Here is a 27,888-nt window from a genome sequence, read left to right as displayed (position 1 = left end):
CTAAAACTTGATGATTTAATGAAAACATAAAATAACTTGAAAAGACACTTTGTTTTAAATCATTTGTATTCATTGGTAGAGGACACAGCTCACTCTTGAGTTTTATCAGTACTTCTTCAGAAATGCTGTCTCTCATGTCTGACTCATATCTGTGTCATATCTGCATCTGTTAAGGGTGTTTGAGAACGTTATCTCTAGGATAAAGTTACTAATATTAGGTTTCTGATTCATTCTGCTTTTTTGCCTCACTTTCTAGGAAATCTGTAGATCATTGTAGAAGCCCGTGAAAGTTAATGTCACAATAAAATTAAATACACACATATTGTTTTTTTGCCCCAGTAAAACTGACACTCCTAAACTTCAAACTCATATTTGGTTGCTGAGGATTTAATCCAACCACCGGGTATTATTCTGCTCTTATAATAGCCTCTACCCTTTTATAAAGGCTTTGTGTAAGATTTAGGGATTTGATCCCATTTGGAAGCTAAGGCACGAGTATGTCCGGACAGTTTTTTGGGGGAGATAATCTTTCAGTTCATTCGTTTCAGCTGAACGAGGTTACTAGTTCTTCCACCACATGATTTACTTATGAACCTGCTATGGTGGTACGCAAGGCAAACCAGAGCTTGTTCCCATACTAAATATGTGATCTTTTTTTAACACATGAGCCAAGCAAAGCCTGAGGGACTGGAGGAGCCCGACTGGTCTCAACTGGCCCCATCTGAAGTCTCTTAAACTTCTGTGATCAGTATCACCATGTAGAGATGATCATCTTCGTGTCCAGTTTTATTCATGTATAGTTGTTTATGAAATATAATCAAGTTCTTCAAATATAAACCCACCAGATTACTGTTTGATATTCTTTTAATGGAAATAAAATAGCATAATGATTCTCCTGAGTTGTACATTTTTCTGAATCTTATTAGACCAAACCGATTGCGCAAAGTGAAATAAAGTGTCTGTGAAGTGAGTGTGAATGAAAATAGTACTTAATTGACCAGCCATTTAAAAATAAACCATACAAATGTTTATGTTCTATTAAGGTTATTTAGATATCAATCACAACATTAATTTTATATGGTAATACAACATTCAAAAACAAATGATGGGGGTTTTGTTCTAAATCTAAATTAGCCCATATGTGAAAAAAAAACATTAAGACCATTACTTAAAAAATTATGATTTTATGTATTTACAATATACATAAAGCTTGATAAATGGCTTTCGCTGCTTCTATTTCAGATGCACTGAACGTCGGAACCTTTCCAATGTCTTCGTAGAACGCCCGGAACGATTTGACGACGGAACGACTCGCTTCCGGTCCACATGTCAACATCCGTCAACATCGGAGCACCACGTGTGATTTTGTCAAAAAATGGTAAAGACTGGTGGTCTGTCAGAATAGTTTGAACAATGTAAGACATTTTAACGTGGACTCGTTTGTTCCTGACTGTGTTGTCTTCTCTTGTCGATGTTTTCATGAAGCCGAGAGCTCAGAAAGGAAAAGCGGCGGAGAAGGTTGTTCACCCGTACAGCAGGAAAGCTGCTTACCTGGCCCGAGAGGAAATCAGACTGAAGAAGAAAGATAGGTGGGTGAAAAAAAATCCGTTCAAATGTTTACGTGTTTAAGTGGTGAAAGGAAACAACTACAACGTAGCAGAATAAGTAATTTAAAGTTTTCCTTTAACAGTGAATTATGTGATATATATATATATATATATTCTCGTTTACTGCACATAGTTCTGTATATATATATATATATATATATATATATTTCTCGTTTACTGCACATAGTTCTGTATATATATATTTATTTCTCGTTTATTGCATAGTTCTGTATATATATATATTTATTTCTCGTTTACTGCACATAGTTCTGTATATATATATTTATTTCTCGTTTACTGCACATAGTTCTGTATATATATATATATATATATTTATTTATTTCTCGTTTACTGCACATAGTTCTGTATATATATATTTATTTCTCGTTTATTGCATAGTTCTGTATATATATATTTATTTCTCGTTTACTGCACATAGTTCTGTATATATATATTTATTTCTCGTTTACTGCACATAGTTCTGTATATATAATTATTTCTCGTTTACTGCACATAGTTCTGTATATATATATATATATATATATTTATTTATTTCTCGTTTACTGCACATAGTTCTGTATATATATATTTATTTCTCGTTTATTGCATAGTTCTGTATATATATATTTATTTCTCGTTTACTGCACATAGTTCTGTATATATATATTTATTTCTTGTTTACTGCACATAGTTCTGTATATATATATATATATATATTTATTTCTCGTTTACTGCGCATAGTTCTGTATATATATATTTATTTCTCGTTTATTGCACATAGTTCTGTATATATATATATTTATTTCTCGTTTACTGCACATAGTTCTGTATATATATATTTATTTCTCGTTTATTGCATAGTTCTGTATATATATATTTATTTCTCGTTTACTGCACATAGTTCTGTATATATATATTTATTTCTTGTTTACTGCACATAGTTCTGTATATATATATATATATATATATATATATATATATTTATTTCTCGTTTACTGCGCATAGTTCTGTATATATATATTTATTTCTCGTTTACTGCACATAGTTCTGTATATATATATATTTATTTCTCGTTTACTGCACATAGTTCTGTATATATATATTTATTTCTCGTTTATTGCACATAGTTCTGTATATATATATATATATATATATATATATATTTATTTCTCGTTTAGTGCACATAGTTCTGTATATATATATTTATTTCTCGTTTACTGCACATAGTTCTGTATATATATATTTATTTCTCGTTTAGTGCACATAGTTTTGTATATATATATTTATTTCTCGTTTAGTGCACATAGTTCTGTATATATATATTTATTTCTCGTTTATTGCACATAGTTCTGTATATATATATTTATTTCTCGTTTACTGCACATAGTTCTGTATATATATATTTATTTCTCGTTTACTGCACATAGTTCTGTATATATATTTATTTCTCGTTTACTGCACATAGTTCTGTATATATATATTTATTTCTCGTTTAGTGCACATAGTTCTGTATATATATATATTTATGTATTTATTTCTCGTTTATTGCACATAGTTCTGTATATATATATTTATTTCTCGTTTAGTGCACATAGTTCTGTATATATATATAGATATATATTTATTTCTCGTTTAGTGCACATAGTTCTGTATATATATATTTATTTCTCGTTTATTGCACATAGTTCTGTATATATATATTTATTTCTCGTTTATTGCACATAGTTCTGTATATATATATATATTTATATATTTATTTCTCGTTTATTGCACATAGTTCTGTATATATATAGATATATATTTATTTCTCGTTTAGTGCACATAGTTCTGTATATATATATATTTATTTCTCGTTTACTGCACATAGTTCTGTATATATATATTTATTTCTCGTTTATTGCATAGTTCTGTATATATATATATTTATTTCTCGTTTACTGCACATAGTTCTGTATATATATATTTATTTCTCGTTTACTGCACACAGTTCTGTATATATATATATATATATATATTTATTTCTCGTTTACTGCACATAGTTCTGTATATATATTTATTTCTCGTTTACTGCACATAGTTCTGTATATATATATTTATTTCTCGTTTAGTGCACATAGTTCTGTATATATATATATATTTATATATTTATTTCTCGTTTATTGCACATAGTTCTGTATATATAGATTTATTTCTCGTTTAGTGCACATAGTTCTGTATATATATATAGATATATATTTATTTCTCGTTTAGTGCACATAGTTCTGTATATATATATTTATTTCTCGTTTATTGCACATAGTTCTGTATATATATATATATTTATATATTTATTTCTCGTTTATTGCACATAGTTCTGTATATATATAGATATATATTTATTTCTCGTTTAGTGCACATAGTTCTGTATATATATATATATTTATTTCTCGTTTACTGCACATAGTTCTGTATATATATATTTATTTCTCGTTTACTGCACATAGTTCTGTATATATATATTTATTTCTCGTTTATTGCATAGTTCTGTATATATATATATTTATTTCTCGTTTACTGCACATAGTTCTGTATATATATATATTTATTTCTCGTTTACTGCACATAGTTCTGTATATATATATATATATATTTATTTCTCGTTTACTGCACATAGTTCTGTATATATATATTTATTTCTCGTTTATTGCATAGTTCTGTATATATATATTTATTTCTCGTTTACTGCACATAGTTCTGTATATATATATTTATTTCTCGTTTACTGCACATAGTTCTGTATATATAATTATTTCTCGTTTACTGCACATAGTTCTGTATATATATATATATATTTATTTCTCGTTTACTGCACATAGTTCTGTATATATATATTTATTTCTCGTTTATTGCATAGTTCTGTATATATATATTTATTTCTCGTTTACTGCACATAGTTCTGTATATATATATTTATTTCTTGTTTACTGCACATAGTTCTGTATATATATATATATATATTTATTTCTCGTTTACTGCGCATAGTTCTGTATATATATATTTATTTCTCGCTTACTGCACATAGTTCTGTATATATATATATTTATTTCTCGTTTACTGCACATAGTTCTGTATATATATATTTATTTCTCGTTTATTGCATAGTTCTGTATATATATATTTATTTCTCGTTTACTGCACATAGTTCTGTATATATATATTTATTTCTTGTTTACTGCACATAGTTCTGTATATATATATATATATATATTTATTTCTCGTTTACTGCGCATAGTTCTGTATATATATATTTATTTCTCGTTTACTGCACATAGTTCTGTATATATATATATTTATTTCTCGTTTACTGCACATAGTTCTGTATATATATATTTATTTCTCGTTTATTGCACATAGTTCTGTATATATATATATATATATATATATTTATTTCTCGTTTAGTGCACATAGTTCTGTATATATATTTATTTCTCGTTTACTGCACATAGTTCTGTATATATATATTTATTTCTCGTTTAGTGCACATAGTTTTGTATATATATATTTATTTCTCGTTTAGTGCACATAGTTCTGTATATATATATTTATTTCTCGTTTATTGCACATAGTTCTGTATATATATATTTATTTCTCGTTTAGTGCACATAGTTCTGTATATATATATTTATTTCTCGTTTAGTGCACATAGTTCTGTATATATATATTTATTTCTCGTTTACTGCACATAGTTCTGTATATATATATATATATATTTATATATTTATTTCTCGTTTATTGCACATAGTTCTGTATATATATAGATATATATTTATTTCTCGTTTAGTGCACATAGTTCTGTATATATATATTTATTTCTCGTTTATTGCACATAGTTCTGTATATATGTATATATTTATATATTTATTTCTCGTTTATTGCACATAGTTCTGTATATATATAGATATATATTTATTTCTCGTTTAGTGCACATAGTTCTGTATATATATATATTTATTTCTCGTTTACTGCACATAGTTCTGTATATATATATTTATTTTTCGTTTACTGCACATAGTTCTGTATATATATATTTATTTCTCGTTTATTGCACATAGTTCTGTATATATATATATTTATTTCTCGTTTACTGCGCATGGTTCTGTTCACATCTGGTCACTACTGCACATAGTTATGGTTACATCTGTTTCCATCTGTTAGTCCGATCACTGTCCACTTATATCTACTCTTTTATATTTTGTATTTTTAAGTTAAGTTTAAGCTTTAAGTTGTATTTAAATTGACACTTTCTATTTAGGTTAAAATGTTTCGTTTACTTGCACTGTTGTTAATTTACTGCTCTGTGTGCCTTTGAATTGCCCCCCGGGGACAAATAAAGATTTTTGAATTCAATTGAATAACTTAGTGAAACGAGTTTACATAGAAACTATTGAGAACTGCTTCATTTTGTTATTGATTGTTTTGCAGACAGAGGAATGACAAAGCAACACGTCTAAGCAGCATCGGTAAGTTTATCACACAATAGAAATTACTGCTGTTGTCAGCATTACTGCCCTACAGGGCGAAAGGCAGTAACTTAGTTTTTGTCATTTTTGGAGCATTACAGATGTTCTTTTATTATGAGGACAAATATCTTGAGTCAATTGTGTTGTTGTTTTTTTGAGAAAATAGTAGGTTGTATTTGCCTTAACTTCCAAAAGCTCTCGAGAAACCAAGGCAGAGTCCAGTAACTCATCAGGGTCTTTGCCTTTGAACTGCAGCATTCAGGAATGCTCAAACTGAGTTAAGGTCTTCTGTCTTTGTTTTACTGCGGATCAAAGTGAAGTTACTGTTTCACTGCAGTGGAGTTAAGGTGTTATGCCTTTGTTTTAATATCCTTCATCAAGCACTTCTGACGCACACGGCAGCTTGACTAAAGTGAAATAGTGTTGGTTGTGTTATTTTAACCATGCAACCAAGTGAAATACAGTATCAAATGGAAGTTACTGTCTTTTGCCTTGGCATGACCCCGTTATTATTGTACAGGCAATGCAAAGGCAGAGTACTTCCAAATGAGGGTCAAGGGTCATGTTTGATCTAAAAAAAAAAGTTTATGAACATTAATAACCTCATTAAAAAGACAAAGAATTGCCACATTTCCAATATTCTGCCTGCAACTCATTTGGCTGGGCAACAAAAATACTTTAAAGTCATTTTTCTGAGTTCTACACTCTGGCGAGTTAAGGTCTTTTGCTTTTGTAGGGCAGATTAGCATGGTTATGTTTCGCCCTAAGTGTCGAACATATGCACAGCCGTGCCGATATAAATTACAACAGCACGACCTTGTGTGTGATACATTCATTTAATAGATGTGTAATGGATGTTTTTCGATTTCACCTCTCATTTTACTCCACCGTTAGAATGGATTTTGACATTTACTGTAACTAGACAAGTTTGTCTGTAGTCTTGCTGCTTTGTGTGTGTCTACACATAACCCCAGGACAGAAACGTAGCATTTAAACGTTAGTCTTTATATTTCCAATGTTCACGAAACTATTGAAATGATAATGTGTTGGTGGCTTGTTTGAGTTCCAGATAATAAGTAATACAGTGTTAGTTAACACAGTATTCCCAAGGCTGAAGTGATTTTGTAATCTAGATCAGTGGTTCTCAACTGGTGGGTTGGGGCCCACAAGTGGGTCGTGGAGTCATTTTCAGTGGGTCGCGAAAGTGTGCCTGGGGAAATTTTTTTTCAAAAAGTCTAAAAATCACTTTTAACGCTTGTTTTGTTTCATTTCTTTGTTCTGTCGTGTTTTGACCCATCTGAGGTCCAAACGGCACAATTTTTCATCAAACAAATCTTATTGGTTGGAAAATACAAAACAATTTGGGTCGTGATTTCTTATTAAGGAGTTGGTGGTGGGTCCCGAGGCTAGACCAGCTGAGAACCCCTGCTCGAGGCCAGCGCTCATGTCATGCTTCTTGTCTAATAGTATCATTGTTGTATCATCTTATATAGCACTATGCTCACTCCTTATTAAACACAATCTTTTTCTTTTGTCTTTCTCATAACTTAAAGGTGAGAAGCTGTTGTGGTTTCAGGAACAGCTGGATCCAGAAAAAACAGCTTACACAAGGAAAGATGCCTGTGACATCATTGAAAGGTCAGAAATTCAGAGTTTTGCTACCTGCCCTTGCCAATTAGTATTCTCAATTGGAAATGCACCAACATGTGGTTCTGGTTTGTTTGTCAAATTAAACAAATGATAGAGCAAGATTTCCTCTTCCGTGTAGTGGACTTACATGTGTGTGTTTGTGCAGGCACCTCCAAAGGTTTGATTCTGAACTTGAGCAGATTGAGCTGATGAACGGGATCAAAGGTCGACAGGGTCGTCTCCATGGTGCCAGAGAGGCTGTCATCAAACAGACCATCGAGCGAGAGCGTGCGCAATATGAGGGCATAGGATTTGGTGAGTCCTCATCGTATAAATACAAAACACACATGCTGTACACATGCTACATGCATGTCTGCGTTGAAAAATACACTAAGATCCTGTGTTTGTCTCTTTAGAGATCCCAGACATTATCAATGCAAAACATCTGAAAACATTCAGGTAAGTGTGTTTTAAATACCAAAATAATCTGTTATGTATTTAAGTGGAGGCTCTAAATAAGTAATTCAGTGATCGCTGACTTACACTACGAACAGACTACAGACAAAATATGATTATTCTATTTTTTTTTTTTAGCTCAAATGTGACTCAGATTTCATGAAAGTCTGAACATATTAGCATCTCATGCAGTCCAATCTGTTAATTTAGATATGGGCCCCTTTCATACAGTATGTGGTTGTAAATCAGATTCAGGTGTGTATAAAAAGTTATAAAGGAATTATTACATTGATGTCTGTAGACTCACACTAGTTCCAATGGTGCGCCGACAATGACATATTAATAGATAGTTTACAATTATTTTGGCATCCTAAAATCTTATAAAATCTGTTGTAATGAAGCCATTCACTTTCCCTCCACTTCTGATTGTGCAATCAGCCTCCCCTTTGCACGGAATAAGGAGTTCCTTCGCTAAAAGTCATCCTCTTTTTCCTTTAATTCACCAAAAGCATGTGGCTTCACCTGCATATTACTGTATAAGTGAACCCATTAACACAAAACACAGTAGCTTCAATGTTTACTTGACCCAAGTAAAACTATCAAAAAGAGTTGTAAATGGCAAAAAAGTAAAATCTACAATCTTGAAAAAAGCTGAAAGATATTGACTCGATTAAGAATTTGAATTATTTTTGTAAGATTTTGAGTGTTAGGGTTTTCCTGCATGTTCTCCAATCGTGTTTGTCTGTTCTTTATTTGGAAAGGGAATGGACTGGTGATTTGAAGAAACTTCCAAATATCAAACTGCGAAAGGTTTCTAAAAAAGATTTGGACACAAAGACTGAAGAGGAGGAGAAACAGGACAACGAAGAGGAAGAAGATGACTTGGATGAAGAGCAGCTGGACGACAATGTGCTGATGTCAGACTGAGGCCGGCATTGAAACATAGCTGAACATCAGACCGGCCTTCAGCAGAGACTTTTCAACAAAATATTGTGATGTTGGATATAAGCTGCTACTCCAGAACCGTCCAGAAGGACGCACCACACTGTCAGAAACGGAGAGCTAAAGTCTATTCAGTCATTTTGATGCTCAGTAACTTCACACCAGCCTGTGAGGGGGAGGGGGGGTCTACATTCATTGTTTATTGCACAACAAGTTTGCATTATATGTAACCTGAATCCATTTGTATCCAATCAGAGTTTAAAAAAAGGAGTTTGACAAAGATGTTTGGGTGCTCTTGAGTTTGGTGGACACGAAGAAGAGAAAAATTAGTTTTTGTGACATAAATTTGACATTGGTCTAAAAACTTTGATTACATTGTGTGTATAAATATCAGGACCCGGCAGACAGGACCACATAAAGCTGGAAACTGTTCAAATATAACCTCAGAAATATCTGGGCTACTTAACATTTGCTATTTTAAGAAATATTCAACATTTTCCTGTGACAATACATAAATTCATCTTTTTGAAAACATAACATGTTCCATTTCAGACTGAGCTAAAGATAATGTTTAAATACATTTTTCTCTATTAGTCATTTCTGACTCTTTGGTGTCTGAAGACCTGATTGTCCAGATGGAAGGTTAAGGCCTCAGTATGCTTCAAATAAAAGTGCTTGTTGGATTGTCAAACAGCTTCTGAAACCTGATGTCATGAATGCACCCTTCTTTTGCAGAGTTGTGAGATTCTCTCCTAAAACTCTTCCAACTCGTCACATTTTCACATCGATCACTTCTCGTGTGTACTGTGGAATGCAACTCATTAAATACCTTTTAAATAGAGACCACCTTAAAGTGTTTGTGGAGAGACTTATAAAAGTTTGTTGTCCCAGTCTGCACAATAGCTTGCTTCTTTGTCTTCACAGACGAGCTAAAACTTATCCACAATTGCAGGAAGTGTCATTCAAGGTTGAAGCATACTGAGACCTTTCATAGCATCCACGGGCTGTTCACACGCCAGTGAAGTTTGAGAAAGTGCATAGAGGATTAAACTTTTAATTTACCACTTAAATACAGTATTTATAAATGATTTCTTTCAGGTGGCTCTTCCCGATGCTCTATCCTTCTCTTACTTTACATCTTTTCACCTCCTTTTTCCCCATATTCTGTCCAGCCACCACCAACTTCCTTTCACTGCAGCCTTAAAGTTTTCCTTGATCACTGAAAGACTTCAATTGTGTCCATCATCTCAGAATCAGTCATCGCAGCAGCTGAGATGAATAATACTAAAACACTGTATGAGTCTAAATCGCGCCGTGCGTACACCTGCTGGTACTGTTAGATGAGTAGGGTGTGGTTCAGGATTCTGGCTGAGCATGAGGAGAGTCAATCAGACTGGGTTTTGCTCCGGTGACACCGCTGCCTCCACTGACATGTCTGAGTCCGTCTGCTCGGGAGCCACGGCGGGTGCCGCACTGACAGGAACCTCCACATTTTCATGCCTGCCGTTTGTCAGGGTGTTGGGCTGAGCCTGAGAAACATGCAGGCCTTTCTCGGGGCAGTTCTGCACTGTGATGATGCGGTTGAAGGCCTTGAGGCGACGCCACAGCTGCAGGTACACTTTACACTGGATGTACATGAAGATGAGTCCGGCTGTGAAGCCAATGGCCACCACAATCAGCTTGGTCCAAAAGGGCCACTCCAGCACGCCTGAGGAGTCGCAAACACACACACAGCGACTGTAAGTGAGCCTGCAGGATGTGGGACAGATCATGATGGGTGGTGTGTGCAGAGCTGCGCTTACCGTCAGCCTTCGAGTACTTCAGAAGAGAAACTCTCCATAATTCCTCTGCAATCAAGAGCGAGTGTAATTTCTCTCAATTAATATAGATGAATGTTTAATGTCTAAAACATGTTAAGTTTTAACATTCTGCGACTTTTTTTATTCTGCTTCTAACTTGAGGTCCTACAGTATGAGAATATTACAGATACACTATCACCACACAACAGCACGACACAGCACCGTCAACTAATACAAAGGAAGCACTGAGGGGGTCTGTTTTCACTTGTCGTATTTGTGAAGCTCATCATGAACAGCGTGAACATCATGTAATGTTCCATGTCGCCATTTTGAGCAGAGACTGCACCCGAAGCCTTGTCATGATCCCTGACGTGAAATTTGGACTTTCCTCACAACAGTTGCATTCTTTTGTTCTCTTGGTTGTGCTTAAGAATTACTTATTTTTTCTGTCAAATCTCAAGTGTCCTGATTTCCACTGTTCCAATGTCCCAATTTGATCTTCACTTTGATGATTCATCAAAGTGAAGATCAAATATTGAAATCGAGTAGATTTTCCAAGCAATAACTGCCTGCAAAGCAAGAAAAGGTTTATCAGAAAATGTGGTCTGAAGCAATTTAGAATAGCAAAATGCAAAGACTAATTTACATTCCAGCTCCAAGATAACCATAAACACTATGTTTTGAAGTTAAGTTATGTGACTATTTGAATTCATAAGGTGTTTTCAGGTCTAACAGTTCTTTAGACTCCCTGAAATGACCTGCCCACGGACAAATGCATATTTTTGAGGAAGGATTTCAGTTTTGGATGGGCCCAGGTAATTTTTGGGCTGGGCCTTTTGATTGCAGGGGTTTATCCTGTCTGCCTGTTATTAAACTACATTCTTGACTTTTAAAACTTGCTCAAGATTTTTATCTGAAGCATTTACTGCAGTAGCAATGCCATCGATTCGCTTATCAATTGACACGCGAGAAAAGCATGCTGCTCTTAATTGCCCAATACAAAAACAATATCCTGTTTATTTTTTGCAACAATGGATGATGAAGACCAATACATCTATTTTTAAAGGACACCATTGTTAACATTTTATTTAAGCCAACCCCCTCTTTGTCTGACCATCAGGATGGATTATTTTTTGTTCATACTGATAGCATAGAAGGAGGGATGGGTGAGCTAGATTGACTTTAAGATAGAGAAAGAGAGGCACACTGCGCTGTCTGTTTATGAGCTCGTGTCAACAGAAACGCACTCTACAGTATGTGCAGTTAGAGATGTCATTGTTGGTTCTCTGCCACCTGAAGGTAAAGGTGGACTTAACATTCTTGCAGCCCTCTCTGTCCCATTAACAGAATTCTGTGTCCAGCATGGATCCATCTGCTGCTGAGCAGAGTAACATGACATGTGTATGAGTGCGTCCTCGCTCGATTATAAAGCCTGGGTAGCAAAAGATGCCCTGATTTGATTGATCAAGACTTCCAACATGACAGCAGCATAATTATAATCTCTTTACATTTAAAATAAGGTAAACTGTATTTTAGGTGTTAAATTGCATTCAAATATCAAATATAAATAAACAAAAGTATAAGTAAGGAAGTTATTTTTTCTCCCAGTCATTTAGGGTTGGCAAGTTGCATAAATGAGTTGGCCCGGACCCATAACCCTTATAAGTAATGCTGAGGCTGTTTATTTTAATTTTTATGACAAGACTTGTGTAAATCAGTAGTGATACAACAGAAAACTCAAAGTACTTGGTCTTTTTCAATTCTATAGACTCTCAGCGGAAGAGAGACCGGAAATGTTGTGATGAGAGAGTGAGAGAGATGACATGCAGCAAAGGGCTGAGGTCAGATTAGAACCCACAGTTGTTTCAACGAGGACTAACCGCTGTACACGGGGAATGCATCATAACCTCTATGCTTTCCTGTTGACCCATAGCAGCTGCTTTAAGGGATATATTTCATGTGGTGAAGAAACACCACAAACAGAAACAGCTTTGTTTTTTTAAATATTTCAAACATATTAACTACTAAGGGGTTGAAAATGTAAATGATAGAAATGTGTTTTTACATAAAACACAGCTGATAAACTTCTGTAAGTCATCATCCTTGGTGGCATCAAACCACTACCATCACATTTTTGCGATATATCTGGAGAGGCATAACGTCCTACCTATTATTAATATATAAATTTTGCGATTTTTTAAGAATATTGAAGATTTCTTAGACCACCAGTGTCTTCACTCTAGAACTAGACTTCTAATGTGGAGTGGGACAGTTTGGGGATGAAAACCACAGTGAGTAAGTAAGAAGGGAGAGTTATCCTATCCATAGTTTTATTAAACTGAGAGAAAACATCACCACAACGCATCACTACACATAGAATGTATCTTGACAGTCACATCACCAGAGGCAGACAGGTAAAATGTTTAAAGGTTTTCAGTTTTGACCACTAGGGGCACTGCAGTACATCATTTTACTGGACCTGTGATATTATTATCAGCCGGCTTGAGGTTACTCATGTGCAGAGAGGTTGTGATATAGATTTCTGTAGAAGGCCTGAAGGCAAGTTTCAAACTTCCATATAATGGAAAACTGTCCTACTGACTGTATCTTTTACACTAATACTGAACATCAGTTTTGATCAATAATATTTATTATTCCAAGTGATATTTTTACTCTTGTTGGTATGCTTTATTCTACTGCTGACTACTATTTCATTGCACAATTTGCATATTTTATGGCAAAAAAGGAAATTAAGGTTTTGCAAATGTTGACAGAAGTACAAAATCAATCAACCATGTTTTTTTTGGCCTTAATTAAACTCATTAAATTTGCACTCTGCGTGTCTCTGGTGTGTGAGAGGGGGGACTGCGGACAATACTCACCGTTCTTTCCGAGTCTGATCTCTTCTGCTGTTCTCTTGACGAGAATGTAGATCGACCACAACATACACGCTATTGCTATCAGGTGAAATAACACGGCACAGAAGATCTTCCTCCACTCACTCTTGGACATGTTTAGCCTCTCCCACTGGAGCACAAAGGCATGGAGACGGAGAGGAGAGAGAAATGATGTTCATACTTATACTTATATATATATATATATATATATATATATATATATCCTTAAGTTCAAGTCCACAGCTTAGCAGGAGGTTTAAGACGGTGTGCCTACCTTACGTAAAGGTTTGAGCTTCGTCTCCATGACAAAGTCAAACTTGCAGAGTTCACAGCAGCGCGTGTCAGAGGATTTGATCCACTGGTTGAGACAGGTCTGGTGGACAAAACTCAGGCTCCCTGTGCAGCGACAAGGCATTATCAGAGGGCACTCATCATCCCCCTCACAGTGGCAGATCCTACACAAACACAAACACATAAAGTGAACAAACCATACACACACATCAGGGCAGGTAATGAAATACAACCTCTGGGCTTGTTTTTTTTGTATTCTCTTGTAACGGCAGGACGGCTTTGGGGACAATAAAGTATATATTTGTTGAGTATAAAAACAAATACTCTCATTAGAGCATCGTATAGCGGACTCTGTTGCTTCGTTACCTCAGGAAATCCCCCATACCCCCTGCTGTCTGACCCGCTGTGAGGTGCATATGTGAACAGCCAGTGAAATCACCTTCAAAGTGCATATGTGAAAACGACTAGTCGCGCACTAACCTGCAGACTTCCATCTCAGAGTCATCAGAGCAGTATCGTGCTGTGCTCCCGTTCACACCACATGCTTTCGGTGGTGAGGGGGCTGACATGTCTCCACCCCCTGACCCCTTTTCTTGGTATTTCTTGGTAATGAGCTCTTCACCGTCCTCAGCCAAGGAGGAACTGCCTCCTTGGCTGTGTGGCTTGTTGCTCTTCCCCTTTTCTCTGCTCTGCGAGCGTTCTCTGGTTGAAATGTCTGTCTTTAGCGTGGCCCTGCTGCTGTGTCGCTTCTTAAGGCCTCCGCTCTCCTCCACCAGAGGTTGGTTCTCCTTCCCTTCATCGGAACCCACTGACTGCAGCTCCATGACATCTGATTTGTCTTCTCCCCCTTTGCCCCTATCCCCCTCGTCCCTTTCTCGACTGCTGCCGCTGCGGCGGCGCACTCTCCTGGCTTTCTCCTTGCTCCAGCTGCGGGCCTCACGCCATGAATCCTCCTCAGAGCTGGAGTCGGAATGGGGGGGTCTTGTGGAGCGCAGGCGAGGTTGGAGCTCTTTCCGGTTCTTGGAGGACCGCTCCCTCTTCTCTCCCCTTTCACTGCGTTCGGAGCTGACATCACTGCGATCAGTCTGCTCCTGTTTGGCAATGGTTTCCACGCCTTCGAGGGCAGTACAGCTGCTCCTCTTGCGGCGGTGACGGCGCTTCACCTGCTTCTTCTGGGCTTGGGCTGAGGAGCCCAGATTTGTGCTGGCAACTGTCATCACTGTGTTTTGTGATTGCTGGTTGTGTTCTTGCGACTCAGAAACATCCTCTACAAGGGTCGGCTGGCCAGCACTGAACACACACACACACACACACACACACACACACACACACACACACACACACACACACACACACACACACACACACACACACACACACACACACACACACACACACACACACACACACACACACGTAAAAACAAACACACACATGGAAACAGAAATGGAGATGTGTAAAAAAGAATTTTTTTAAAAAAGGTGTTAGGAGATGGAACATACAATAATCTCAATCTCAACAAAACAAATGGGAACAAAAGGGATAGTCACCCATATAACAAACACATTATGTAGTTTATCACTGATCCAACTATCCTGCTATACAGAACGGTATATGTATATTTATATATGCCTAAGGTTTTAGATGACTGTCTGTGGGATTTCTGTCTTCTGTCTTCAGAGGTGAAAGGTTTGGAGAAAAAATACATGAAACAGTGACAGGATCTTTGTCCCTGATTCTTTTGAGAGACAAACTCCAAACCTTTAAAGGCTAAGTTAAACCTATTGAGCATTGAAAGATGGCCGGTCAGGTGGCTGAAATAAATAGGTACTGTTTATATTTCAAGTCTACTGGATCAAGACTTGAAAGCCGGTTGGAAACCCCAGTGATTGAAATGTGCAGGAAATAACTAAAGAAGAACATTTTCTGCTGAAGTATTAATTATTCCACAACTGTGACTCCTGTAGTTGTTTTATTATGTTTTGTTTTTACTTCTACCTTACAGACAGTTTGGCGTGATGTAACAAGGGGGAGCCCTGTTGATGACATGTGATGTTTGATAAATGAAGTGATTTTTTAAAATCAGACTAGGACAGTGATAAAGAAAAAAGGACGAATATAGAACCAAGCGCTCTCATACAGTAAGTGTGTCCATAATGTGATCAAACACAGTGTCCTCGAGCATTTAAACCACAGAACATTAGCCGGATTGAGTGACCACCAGTGGAAATAATTATCGGACAGATCCAATTGCTGCGATCAGCCTTCTTCCTCTCATTATTAGCCCTCTGGGATCACCATTGGATTACAGCATTGATCTTAGTTTTGCGGATGTCCTTGGGATTTAGTCAGTCTCCAGCTCACTATAAAGGGACTCTTTAAGCTGGGTATGTTCATATAACACAGAGGACTGTGGATGACTTGACTTCTCAACAGGTATGTTAGGGATTCCAGCGACATGGGTTACATTTGATGCCCTTTTAGCGATAGTTCTGGATCATTCTTACTGAAATAGCTGTTACCTGCATATGTCCTGGGATGACGGGGTGATTGATGTTCTGGAGGCTGTAGCTAATCCTGTTGTAGAGTTGCTGGCCTGAAACAACAAATGAACTCAAATGAGCTCTCATGCTGCTGTACAAAGAAAACAATCTGTCATCTTCAATGAACAATCACAGGCTAATTGACACTTCTGAACATCCTTTCTAATGACCACATGATCACAAAAAAGGTTGTACTGATACATAATAAACCTGAGTCATCTTAAAGCTGCATACCTTGTTTTTGGTCTGTTAGGGGGCAAAAGAAGATATACGCTGAAAAACATCTGGTCACAACATCTACTCTTTACAAAGACCACTTACTTACAAGGACACATTCAGCAGGCATGTACTAACACTCTAACTCATTTTGAATATTTCTGGCGACATGAAAGATAATATATATACATAAAGTTTAATTACAGCTGTAGTTTGACATCTTCCAGCTCTTGAAAAACGTATCCCAGCCTTAAATATTTAGATTGAGCTTTTGACAGACATTCAATTAAGGTTGTGAAAAGATGCTCAAAGTTTCAGGGAACAGCTGAACTACAGGCAATGTTCCTTTGTGGTTTTATATAATACATTTAATCGCTCACCATTACACTGTCATTTGATTCACAGCCAATACAAATATAGTAAATATCTTAATCAACTTACGGTACTTCATTCAGTATGTATTTAAGAGAAATATCTTATTGATTGATTATTAACACTTCTAGCACTACCACTTTCTTACACATCAGATTCTTCTTGCCTTAAAGATGCTTCCTCACACTGAACTGTGACCTTGTTATTGGCTCTTTGAGCTTGCTGATATCAATGTGTTACCTTGGAGATGTTGCTGGATCGACTCCCTGAGCGCCCGGGACCCTTCCTCCCCTGCAGGGAGAAGGAGAGACAGAAAATCATTAGACCATCATGTGACCCCATCAAATGGCACCTGAGTATCCTGGTGAGGTTTGAACCAGCGAATTCTCTGACAAACCCGACAAATGGTGGTAAGAAAATCTTGAAACAGTATTCCCCTGCACTAACATCGTCAACAGAAGCGTATTTATCTCCACATCACATTAAAGAATGATATGCTGTGGATACAACTTATTTTATCATGAAATAATCAGAAATGTTTTCTTTTTCTCTAAATATATTCATAGTTTATTCTTAAAAAAACCGAATAATTCTTCTGAAATATGATGCCTTAAATGCTCTGTATTAAAGAATTTATTTAAAATGTTGCAACAGACAAGCAGCAAATTTTCACAGAAGGAGCTGAACCACTAAACATTTTCTCCTTAATACAAAAACGTTCCTCACTTGTAAACATCTTGGACTTTTACTTTTCTGTCAATCAGCTAATTCCCTGAAGTACAGATTATTCCAGCTCTAACGTGCTGTCAAATCTGTTTTGCAAAGAGGAAGACTACAGATTTGTGTGCTTCATAAAGCTTAGGGTAGAATTATAGAACAAGCTCAACGCTTCAACTCAGCACAAGAACTCACTTAAAATCAAATTTAACAGATTTTGACATCTCCAATATACTACTTTCAATTTAGTGACAGCTGGCCCCGTTTGTTTTTTGATTGATTAAACTCCAGTTTCAAGGAATCCTGCAAGGACACGTGTCCTTGTGATTTCATTATGACCTGAACTAAAGCCAGACAATCCTATTACCTGGTCGTCCTGTGAAGAGAACATGATGCTGCTCATCAATGTGTCTCTATTTAAAGCTAACTTTTTCTAGAAGTTCCCGGGTTCACTGATTGTCTGACCTCAACTGCTGAACCTTCAACTCAACCATCAAAACCATCTGTCGCCTCATTCACTGTCTGCAGCATCTTCAGGCACAAGTTTTCTGGCACCAGCACCAAGTTGAGTGCTGCCAAGGACTCGCACTAATAAACCTACATGAACAAAAAATATTTAAAACCTTTTTTATTTCAGGATGCCAACACACTTAGGTTAGCCTCAAGTTAGGTTAGGGGAGTTGCTACATGGTGACAATAAACACAATTCTCTGTCTATCAATATCATATTTTATTCATAGTAAAGAACATCTTTGGAGTCAAAAATTAAGAAAAGATTAAATGTATTTAAACTGACAGAAAAGTTTGTGTGTGATTGGGGAGCGTTGATGCCTGAAAAATTAAATTAAAGAAGTTTATCAGATTGATTTAGAAATATTTTTTAAATACTGCTGACGAAGACCAGAAAGAGAGCACACATCTCACCGATTTCAAAGACTACATGTGTGTTTTAGAATTGATTTTAAGATTATTTGATTGTTTTTTTAACCTCTTGTGGTCGTGCTCCCACCTTTACTTTGACTTTTAACGTATGAGCCCACCAGAGTCCTCAGGTCTTTCTGAAGTGGTCTTTAGATTGTTCCCAAAATCCGAACTAAAACATAGGCTAGGTCTTCTACATGAAGACCTGAGGGCAGCACACAATGATACATTGTTTAAAAGCAAACTCAAAACCTACCTCTTTAATCTGGCTTTGAACTGAGTTTCATTTGATCTCATATAGTTATTTACATATTTAATTATTAACACATTTTATATCTTAGTCATTTCATCTTATTCTATTTTTTCTGGATAAGCTCCCAGTGTTTTATTTATTTTAGTATATTTTATAAAACATTTTTAATGGATTAGTGTTTTCTTATCATATTTCCTCCATTTCATTATTGTTTTTTTTCCATTTATGTGTAACCTTACCTCGTGTGTTTCCTCATAATGAATTCATGAGAGTGTTTCTTCAGTTTGTCAGTACCTGTATCTTTTCCTATCTAGTTCTTCTTCATGTTGTGCATGGATTGTATGTTGTGCTGGGGTCTTATATGGTTGCTTTTTGATTTGTTTTTTTTATGTAAAGCACTTTGTTCTACATTATTTTATGAAAAGAGCTATAGGCATGAAGTTGGATTTATTGATATTTTCCATTAAACTGTCTTGATAATTTATTTTTCACACTTGGCACAATGGCTTAAAACCCTTAAGATGAATCGTTAGGACAGTGTACATGAATCAACGTGTCAGCAATAAACATTAGTTTAAATGGTCTGTATGTATAGTCAGTGTTCAGCTGTGTCTTCACATTAATGGATTACTTGATGTATAGAGATTAGAAATACATGGATGCAGGCTGATCTTGAAACTGCAGTACGACTGAGTCAGTGGGAGAATCTCCTTGTCCACAACATTTTTACCCTGCATTTTAGCATTAAATCAAAAAAAGCTCTCTGCAAGTGTTCAAACAGAACATGTTGACATACCAAATAATGTTTTTGTGGGTTGGAAAAAACTAAAGTAAGAAACTTCAGATTTTTAAAGCAGCAGTAAGAACAGACAAAAACATGATTCTCAAAAACACTTTTTTATGTGAACACTTCGAACATCACTGCTTCCAGTCGACTCTCAGCCCAAAGCCAAGCTGTTGATGTTCCTGGCAACCAGGTGCATCATGGGATTAACAGCATCCTGTTCCAGACATGAATACCTGCTGGTTTCTGATTGAATCATGGAAAAGGTCCCTATCACCAATACACACACACACACACACACGTGAGTGGTTACTTGCCAGCTGTTTGATCTTGTATGGGATAAGTTAGCAGTAAAAATGATCAAGAGCAAAAAATGCAGGGAAAGTTAAAGCAACAATATGTAGGAATTTGGTTTGGTGCGCTTTGGAGCCAACCAAAGGTCTTCTAACACACAAATAGTGCTGTTACGACTCCTCCTCTAAAGCCTGGTACACACTACACGATTTTTATAATCTTAAACGATTTTGATAAAGTGAGAGACCCCACACATAACAACAATCCTGACTGATTAACAGTTCAGATCGCATAGTGTGTGGTGTGCAACGAGACGATAAACTCAGCACACCACACACTAACCGATTCATTCGCCGACAACGAGAGTCTCGACTATCACAACGTATAATCTTGCGTGGTCAGAAGAGTAAACAAACATGACGGGCAAGCTAAATGTGGCTAGCTGTGAGCTGGTACATCCACTACGGTAAACATGTTGGTCAAACTCCTTTCCTTGTCAGTTGGATTGTGGTCTGTTTTACAGGACACGTTGTTTATATGTTGTTGTTGTTGTTGCCACAAATCAACAAGTTGGTCCTGAATTCATGACGTCCATTTAACTTTATGTTTCGCGATTACTGTTGTCGCCATGGTAATGTTTGTTGTGCTTCCTGCTTCAGTCAGCTTGATCCCCTATTGGCTATTGTTCCGTCCGTGCTCTGCCGTCCTCGGTGTTCTCCCCACACCACAGGATGTCTGATCGTAAATGTTGAACATGTTTGATATTTACGATTTCAAATCGGGGCGGCCCCAATCGTCTTCCGAGCAGATCGGGGAGGTTAAAATCACTCCTAACACACCTCATACCACAGGAGAATCTGGCAAGATAATCTTTGGAACATCAGATAGTCTGGCCTTTGCTGACTTTGGTCGGAAGGGGGGAATCGGGCCCAAAATCGTCCTGATTATCTTGTAGTGTGTACGCCGCTGAAGACAGCGTGCATTTGTTTACAAGCAGATGGTGCGAAGCTGGCAAAGACATCGTGAGAAGCTAAACCACCATGTCAACTGGAAAGGTACAGTTGACATGGTGGTTTGGCTTACCGGATTAGAGGCCGTGCTGTGGACATGGGAGAAAAAGGCCATTCTCTATGTTGAATGTTATTGTTAAATGTAAATGTGTTGTACAAACGTAAGTAACATCGAAAGTACCATTGTGGCTCACTTTAAACACAAGGGAGGACTATGGCAGGGATAAACAACATTTTGAATGCTTTAACTGTAGGTGTTTAAACTCTTATTTCAGTATTTGTCTGGTTATTGCACCTCATTAAATCATTGCAATAATAAACAAAGTCACGTCACTCTGTAGATTTACCCCTGCATCATCCCAGCCTGCCTGCTCCCAGTCTTTGTGCCAATCTAAGGTTCTAAGCCGAGTAAAAAACATGACATGACTGAATGGTTTTAATTTACTCAGTTTAGATATGTGTATATGCATATCAAAATAAACAAGACTTATGTGGGTCTCCCCCGTTTATTATTAAACAACTGGCTTCGAAATTACAGTATTCAATGCCAAAGAATTCAAGGCCTTTCATTGGTTTATTCAAACACTCCAAGGTTGTAAGGCTGTAGTCCTCAAAAAGCGGGGACAGAGACCTGTGGCTTCTTTCCTGCATGTCATTCCCCCACTCGCTCTCCCTCTCTCTCTCTCTCAGATTACTGACTCTATCCACTGTCCTTTAAAAGTATATGTAAACATTTGGACACTGTAGCTTTCAGCATATATTGTTTAAACAAGATTAGGAAGGATTTTAATCAGTTGTTTAATTCGTCTGTTTTTAGCAGCGTGACGATTTACGTCGTATTGACTAAATAAACTAAAGTGCCAATATTCATTTTAGTGACTTAAGTATCATTCAAAGTATCGGTGGGGCTCACTTTATACATGAAGGGGGTCTATGGCACAGATAAACAAGATATGGAATACAGGATCAATTCATGGTTTTATTCTTCTTATTTGATTTACTCACCATGATAATATTTAATCAAATACTCCTCAGCTCTAATGGTCTGAATACTCATTTACAGGTGTAAAAAAACCCTGAAGAAATCAATATTTAAAGCAAAACATAGTCTTTATTGGATGCCTGCTTAGAGGTGTCAAACATAAAATGTATAGATCTTGAAGTTGATGTTTGTACTATTCTATGTGGGAGGCTTTAAATATCTTTAGTTTTCCCACGACATGTAAAGCAGCAAGGCAGAGCTGGATGTGCCAACCCACACATAGAAGTAGTTTTGGGTACACTCTGCAAATCAGTGAAATAAAACAAGCAAGTCAATGACAAGTAGAAGACTGCTTCGTCTAAGCTGATCAAGGGATTTGCCGATGGCCAAGTTTAAATCAGTAGTCCTTCATGGAGTCAACGCTAACACTCTGCAACCACCAAGGGTGTCAACAGTTGAAATGGAGTTCAACAATGTGTCCAATGTTTGCCTTTTTTTCACAAAATCCATTGATTTTTTGAGTTTTAAGTCAGGAAATATATCAAATACAGACAAATCACATTCTCTGAACATCTAAAAAGATGAAATATTAAAATGCATCTAATTATGAGACCAACTGTTGTGTGTGTGAGATCTAAAGGTGTCCAGAATATTCTTTATTCGTCTGAGTTTTAATTTCTAAGAATTTTAAGATGTACCAGTATGTGCAATGTCAATTTAACAATCTCAGTATTATATAATCATGCAGGCTTTTAGCACTGCTGAAAGTAGAAGGAGAGAGCTAGTCCTGTTAGCTTGTTAGCTCAGAAAGTGCCCTTCTAAGAATCCCAATGATGTTATTCAGATTAAAGAAACTGTGAAAACGGTTACTATGACAAAAACAATTATTTGGAAGACACCTTTAAGAGAGACCTTGACATTTTGTCATCTTCATGTTTCCATGCACAATAAGAAAGAGAGGTGGTTATACGCACATCATGAAGGTGCAGGACAATTTGAAGACAGCAGCCAGAATAGGCATACTTAATCAACGCCACAAAAAATGTATTACATCATAACGCTTCCACCGACGTTTAGTCTACTTCAGGTAATATTCACCTGAAGAAACTTTTCTAAATGAATTCAACTTTGAGTGGAAGTGATTATAATAATAATAATAATAAATTTGACTTATATATCACTTTTCTAAATAATCAAAGACGCTTAACAAGGAATAACAACATTATGCATACCTTCCTCTTCTACAGTATGTGTGCAGTAAGTGCATTAGACTGCATGACATGCACTTGAAAAAACATCTTCTAATCAATAACTGAGGAAGGAGAGAAAATCAGGAAAAAATCTGTGGCGAAAAAACACCAATCCTTCCGAGCATTCAATTATTTTGAATCCCGAGGTCACGGGTTGTTTCAAACACAGGCATAGTGTAAAATATGCAGAACAGCAGAAATACAAAGAAGGTGTTAAAACTCTTTTTTCAGTATTTGTCTGGTTACTGCACCTCATTAAATCATTGCAATAACAAACAAAGGCATTTCACCCTGCAGATTTACCCCTGCATCATCCCAGCCTGCCTGCTCCCAGTCTTTGTGTCATTCTAACTTCAAAGCCGAGTAAAAAAGACGACATTGATGTCAACCATTTCATCTCATCATTGATGAGAATGCTAACAATTTCCTGCCTCCTTTAAGAAATGAGGCAGATTTGAAGTGAGTGACACTACATATGAACTTGTTATTTATTGTTGCTAGTAATCAATCATCCCTGGTTGACAAGGCCAAATACCCTTCAAACAGGAAGAGGTGTGTCGGTCTGTAACCTCTGTCATATAGCTGCATATTCATCATAATCATACTAAGTTGAAAAGTACAATATTTATTTTCAAAAATGTTCTTTTTCATAGATCAGACTTTCTGTCTTCATAGACAGATTGTGCAGCTTTACACTTGTAGATTCTTAGTCTTTGTATAGGTTGTTATGCATCTAAACATTTTAACCCTCACACACATGCTCAGAACCTGTAATATAACATCCAAAGTATCTTGGATTACAAGCTTGACAAGTTCAATTCAGAACATAGCACTGCCAACTTACAACACATCCATAGAAGAACAATGACAAAAGATCAAGAGATCAAAATAAAACTGCCACTCCTCCCTGCAGGAGCCTCTTGTGAAATACAGTAACCTACAGTTCATTATAATGAAATTATTTATCAGAGATAAAATAATGCAGAAACATACCTGAGCATCTGATCCTCTGTTGACACTCTAACTCTGATGCACAGGACAGACTGTGGGGAGTGTAAGTATCCATGTGCATGTGTCTCAGAGGTGGATTAAGTCATGTAGCACTGACCAAAGGCTATGTGTTTGTGCTCTGACTCACATTAATAAAAAAACACCTACAACCACATTCACGATTACAAGAAACACCCACAGCCACATTGACGATTAAAAAAACAACTACAGCCACATTGACGATTAAAAAAAACAACTACAGCCACATTCACCATTAAAAAAAACAACTACAGCCACATTGACGATTTGAAAAAAAACCTACATTCACGATTAAAAGAAACACCTACAGCCACATTCAATATTACAAGAAACACCCACAGCCATATTGATGATTAAAAAAACACATACAGCCACATTCAAAAAACCCACTTAGAGCTATATTTAGACAAGTGACCTTTAGGCTACAGCTTAAGTGTCTATTTTTCGTGACTTCCGTTTTACAGAATGTCCATTTTTAAAACGTCTTTGTATCTTAATAGTGTTTTAAACCATGAATAATGTTTTTTGTAAGTAAGTCAAACAAGAATAATGTCTGGAACCTAGAAACTAACCTAACAACCCAATACCATTATTATATTGTGTTGATAATGGTTTCACTGTTTCAATCATAGACTGTAAAAATAACTGTTTCAATGTGCCGTCACTTGCTTCCTCAGATGCATATGGGATGTGAAAGAAGACATTTTTTAGTATGAAGTGAAATAAGGATTCTTGTCTTTAAACCATTTTATTTAAAATATGGATGGTTATAGCATACATATATATATATTTATATGTATATATATATATATATGTATGTGTGTGTGTGTGTGTGTGTGTGTGTGTGTGTGTGTGTGTGTGTGTGCGCGTGTGTGTATACAGCTATGACTGTTAAAAGGACAAAACCATTGAGTTAGTTCTTGAACTACAAATAAATAGAATTGTACATTTTTACATTTAAAAAATCTGATTCAGGTAGTCGTTGATTTCTATTTCTTTCAGTACAATAAAAAAAAGGCTGCCAGAAGTGTAACTTTCAAATAAATAAACTTTATGTTTTCTTTAATGGACTGCGTGATTTGTATATCCTTAGAAAAAAAAATTAGACCAATGGTCCCTGGGAGAGTAGTCTAAATGATTAGTATACTGGTAAAACATTTAAAAGACAAAGCCATTGAAATGAAAATGTCCTTACTGTATATTACAGCATGTTTTATACATGTTTTACATTATGTTATGTTCCTCCCTGGATTGTGTTTCTGACTGAATCTTGTTCTACAACATTCAGAACCCTCCTTCAGTGTTTGCTCTTACTGTGTTTATCTTGGACTGACTGCACTCTTACATGGAGTTGATCTACACTGCAGGAGTGAAAACATGCACAGAGAGTTGGTGGAATCAGAGACATTACTTATGAGTTCCATAAGCTGGCATTTATGGAAGGATCTTATCCCGTTGGAACTTTTGATTTAAAACTCTACTGTGCGTATTTATGTTTAGAAATACATTGGAACATTTCTCCTGCTCTTGTGATGTCCAATCCACTGAATTAGGATTAAGCGAGGTTAAAAGGTCATCCTAATTGAAAGGTTTTACAGGCTGCCACGAGGATCTTAAAACAAACCTCTTGGTCATCATGATCTCCTGATTTATTGCTCTTAAGTTGGAAAGTGTTGATCACTTTAGAATCTTTATTTGCATTTGTTTTATAATAAGTTTAAAAAATAATATCCGTATATCTTATTTATTTGTGGTTTGAGGAGCTTCTTCTTCTAGTTAGCATAAAGAAGAGAGTTTAGGTATATTGATTTCTTAACAAATGTGTCTTTATAAAGCTGTTTTCATGATAGTTTCAGATGCAGGTCTTGTCACTTTGACAGGGGAAAGACTAATTGACACTTCTGTGCTAAATATGAGGAAGTTAAATCATTTGACACATCACTGACTTCAAGAAGAACATTACAGAATAAGTGTTCATTCAAAGTGAAGCAACACAGAACCGACATTTTGATGATTGGTTTGTTTTCTTGGATTTAGAGACCAAATATACACAAACTAACTTTGCAACAACCATTTGACCACTTGCATGTGTTTAACAACATCAGTTTTTTTTCACAACAATCCAACTTCATCTACTGCCATGATGACTTACATGTCTTCATGCTGTAAATCCCTAATTCTGGCAACAGCGAATACCCCCTGCTGTCTTTGAAAAACCACATTATAGCTTTATTTGTGTGACGTAACGTGAGGTGATGTGAGGTGAATAGAAGCTCCGAGATGTTCCGTGATGACAAATGTCATGATTTGTTGATTTCGGGCTCAATAGAAGATGCAGTTGGATAGGCATCAAGCCCCAAGCGAGGGAACAGTGTTAAAAGGCTGCTGAGTGCATCCATACTGTACGTGTGAGGGAGTTGAAAAGACAGCTGACACTGGGGACTGACACACACACAAATGCACACACACACAAACACACACACACACACACACACACAAACACTGTCTTCTTAACTGTCATCAAGATCGTCACTTAAGGACCAATCAAATGACTTCTGCCTTCTATTTAAAACATAAAAACAACATTGCACTCTTAGGCCTTTATAATTTGACGAACTTCACACTAGTTTTGATCATTTCATGCGAAAATAAAAGAAGTCAACATATCAGAGGCTTGTAAACAATGTGAAGAGGTCAGAAACTCACCTCTGTTTTGTCTTTGGAACGAGAGGAGCTCTTGCTGGAACTGGCGCTCTCTTTGGCCGGAACCACAGTTATCTGTTGTATTGGCATGTTGCTGTTTCCAGGCAACACTCCGGTACTACTCCCACAGCATTCCCAACACAATATGCCTTCCTGTCCTCCGATCTGAGTCCGTGCGCGTAATCCTCTGTCCCATCCACAGGCTGTTTATAACAATACGGTACAGCGCTCCCGGATCACCTCTTCTTTATCAGCCCAATCCGGATCATCAAGTGGAGCAGGGATGGAATGAGTTCAGGTCACCGTGGCAACACGGAGACAGCGCTGAAGATGGTGGGGTGTGAGGTCGCCATGACGACTGGGAAACTGTGTGCACCTCTCCTGTCCCTCCTCCTCCGCCTTCTCGTCCTCCACTGCCCTCCTGCTGGGGGAGAGAGAGAGAGAGAGAGAGAGAGAGAGAGAGAGAGAGAGAGAGAGAGAGAGAGAGAGAGAGAGAGAGAGGAAGAGTTGAGATGGTGGAGCTGAGCATAAACAAGGAGGCAGGGAATATGCTCGTATGTGTGCATGTGTTTGTGTGTGTTTTTCTCTCAGGGGTGGAGCCATGATTTTGTCGTGCTTGCTGGGAAATAAGCATACGGTCCATAAGGATTAGGGCTTAGACTAACCTCAATCTCCTCCGCTGACCAGTGCTGCT

The 27,888-nt window shown here is 36.7% G+C and overlaps 2 protein-coding genes across 4 annotated transcripts; one reads left to right on the top strand and one right to left on the bottom strand.

The window, feature by feature from the left end:
* Positions 1 to 1,239: 1,239 nt before the first annotated feature.
* tma16 (translation machinery associated 16 homolog) lies at positions 1,240 to 9,824 on the top strand. Of its 2 annotated transcripts, XM_020653410.3 has the most exons (7): positions 1,240 to 1,378; positions 1,486 to 1,589; positions 6,069 to 6,106; positions 7,660 to 7,744; positions 7,902 to 8,050; positions 8,152 to 8,194; positions 8,953 to 9,824. In XM_020653410.3, exons 1-7 carry the CDS (start codon positions 1,376 to 1,378, stop codon positions 9,116 to 9,118), a joined length of 588 nt encoding a protein of 195 aa, XP_020509066.2. In that variant the 5' UTR covers positions 1,240 to 1,375; the 3' UTR covers positions 9,119 to 9,824. The 2 variants fall into 2 exon arrangements, with proteins under 2 accessions (XP_020509066.2, XP_020509065.2); XM_020653409.3 differs by lacking the exon at positions 1,240 to 1,378 and having other exon boundaries at positions 1,385 to 1,589.
* On the bottom strand, positions 9,319 to 27,768 carry marchf1 (membrane-associated ring finger (C3HC4) 1). Of its 2 annotated transcripts, XM_065956834.1 has the most exons (8): positions 27,198 to 27,767; positions 17,492 to 17,542; positions 16,643 to 16,716; positions 14,601 to 15,410; positions 14,104 to 14,284; positions 13,815 to 13,959; positions 10,936 to 10,980; positions 9,319 to 10,841 (listed from the first exon to the last, which is right to left on the bottom strand). In XM_065956834.1, exons 1-8 carry the CDS (start codon positions 27,282 to 27,284, stop codon positions 10,522 to 10,524), a joined length of 1,713 nt encoding a protein of 570 aa, XP_065812906.1. In that variant the 5' UTR covers positions 27,285 to 27,767; the 3' UTR covers positions 9,319 to 10,521. The 2 variants fall into 2 exon arrangements, with proteins under 2 accessions (XP_065812906.1, XP_065812911.1); XM_065956839.1 differs by lacking the exon at positions 10,936 to 10,980 and having other exon boundaries at positions 27,198 to 27,768.
* Between the last annotated feature and the right edge of the window lie 120 nt (positions 27,769 to 27,888).

The sequence above is a fragment of the Labrus bergylta genome, chromosome 1, assembly GCF_963930695.1.
Source record: "Labrus bergylta chromosome 1, fLabBer1.1, whole genome shotgun sequence".
Lineage (NCBI taxonomy): Eukaryota > Metazoa > Chordata > Actinopteri > Labriformes > Labridae > Labrus > Labrus bergylta.
Note: the sequence above shows the minus strand (reverse complement) of the source record. Positions and strands in the feature narration are given on the sequence as shown.

What these genes read in the sequence shown, in the direction of transcription:
- tma16 (XM_020653409.3), top strand. Translation starts at nt 1,480, where the DNA reads ATGAAGCCGAGAGCTCAGAAAGGAAAAGCGGCGGAGAAGGTTGTTCAC. An exon ending in AGACTGAAGAAGAAAGATAG is followed by an intron (nt 1,590 to 6,068) that starts GTGGGTGAAAAA and finishes ATTGTTTTGCAG; the next exon opens with ACAGAGGAATGACAAAGCAA. An exon ending in GCCTGTGACATCATTGAAAG is followed by an intron (nt 7,745 to 7,901) that starts GTCAGAAATTCA and finishes GTGTTTGTGCAG; the next exon opens with GCACCTCCAAAGGTTTGATT.
- marchf1 (XM_065956834.1), bottom strand. Translation starts at nt 27,284, where the DNA reads ATGCCAATACAACAGATAACTGTGGTTCCGGCCAAAGAGAGCGCCAGT. An exon ending in GATCCAGCAACATCTCCAAG is followed by an intron (nt 16,717 to 17,491) that starts GTAACACATTGA and finishes TTGTTGTTTCAG; the next exon opens with GCCAGCAACTCTACAACAGG. An exon ending in TCTGAGATGGAAGTCTGCAG is followed by an intron (nt 14,285 to 14,600) that starts GTTAGTGCGCGA and finishes GTGTTTGTGTAG; the next exon opens with GATCTGCCACTGTGAGGGGG.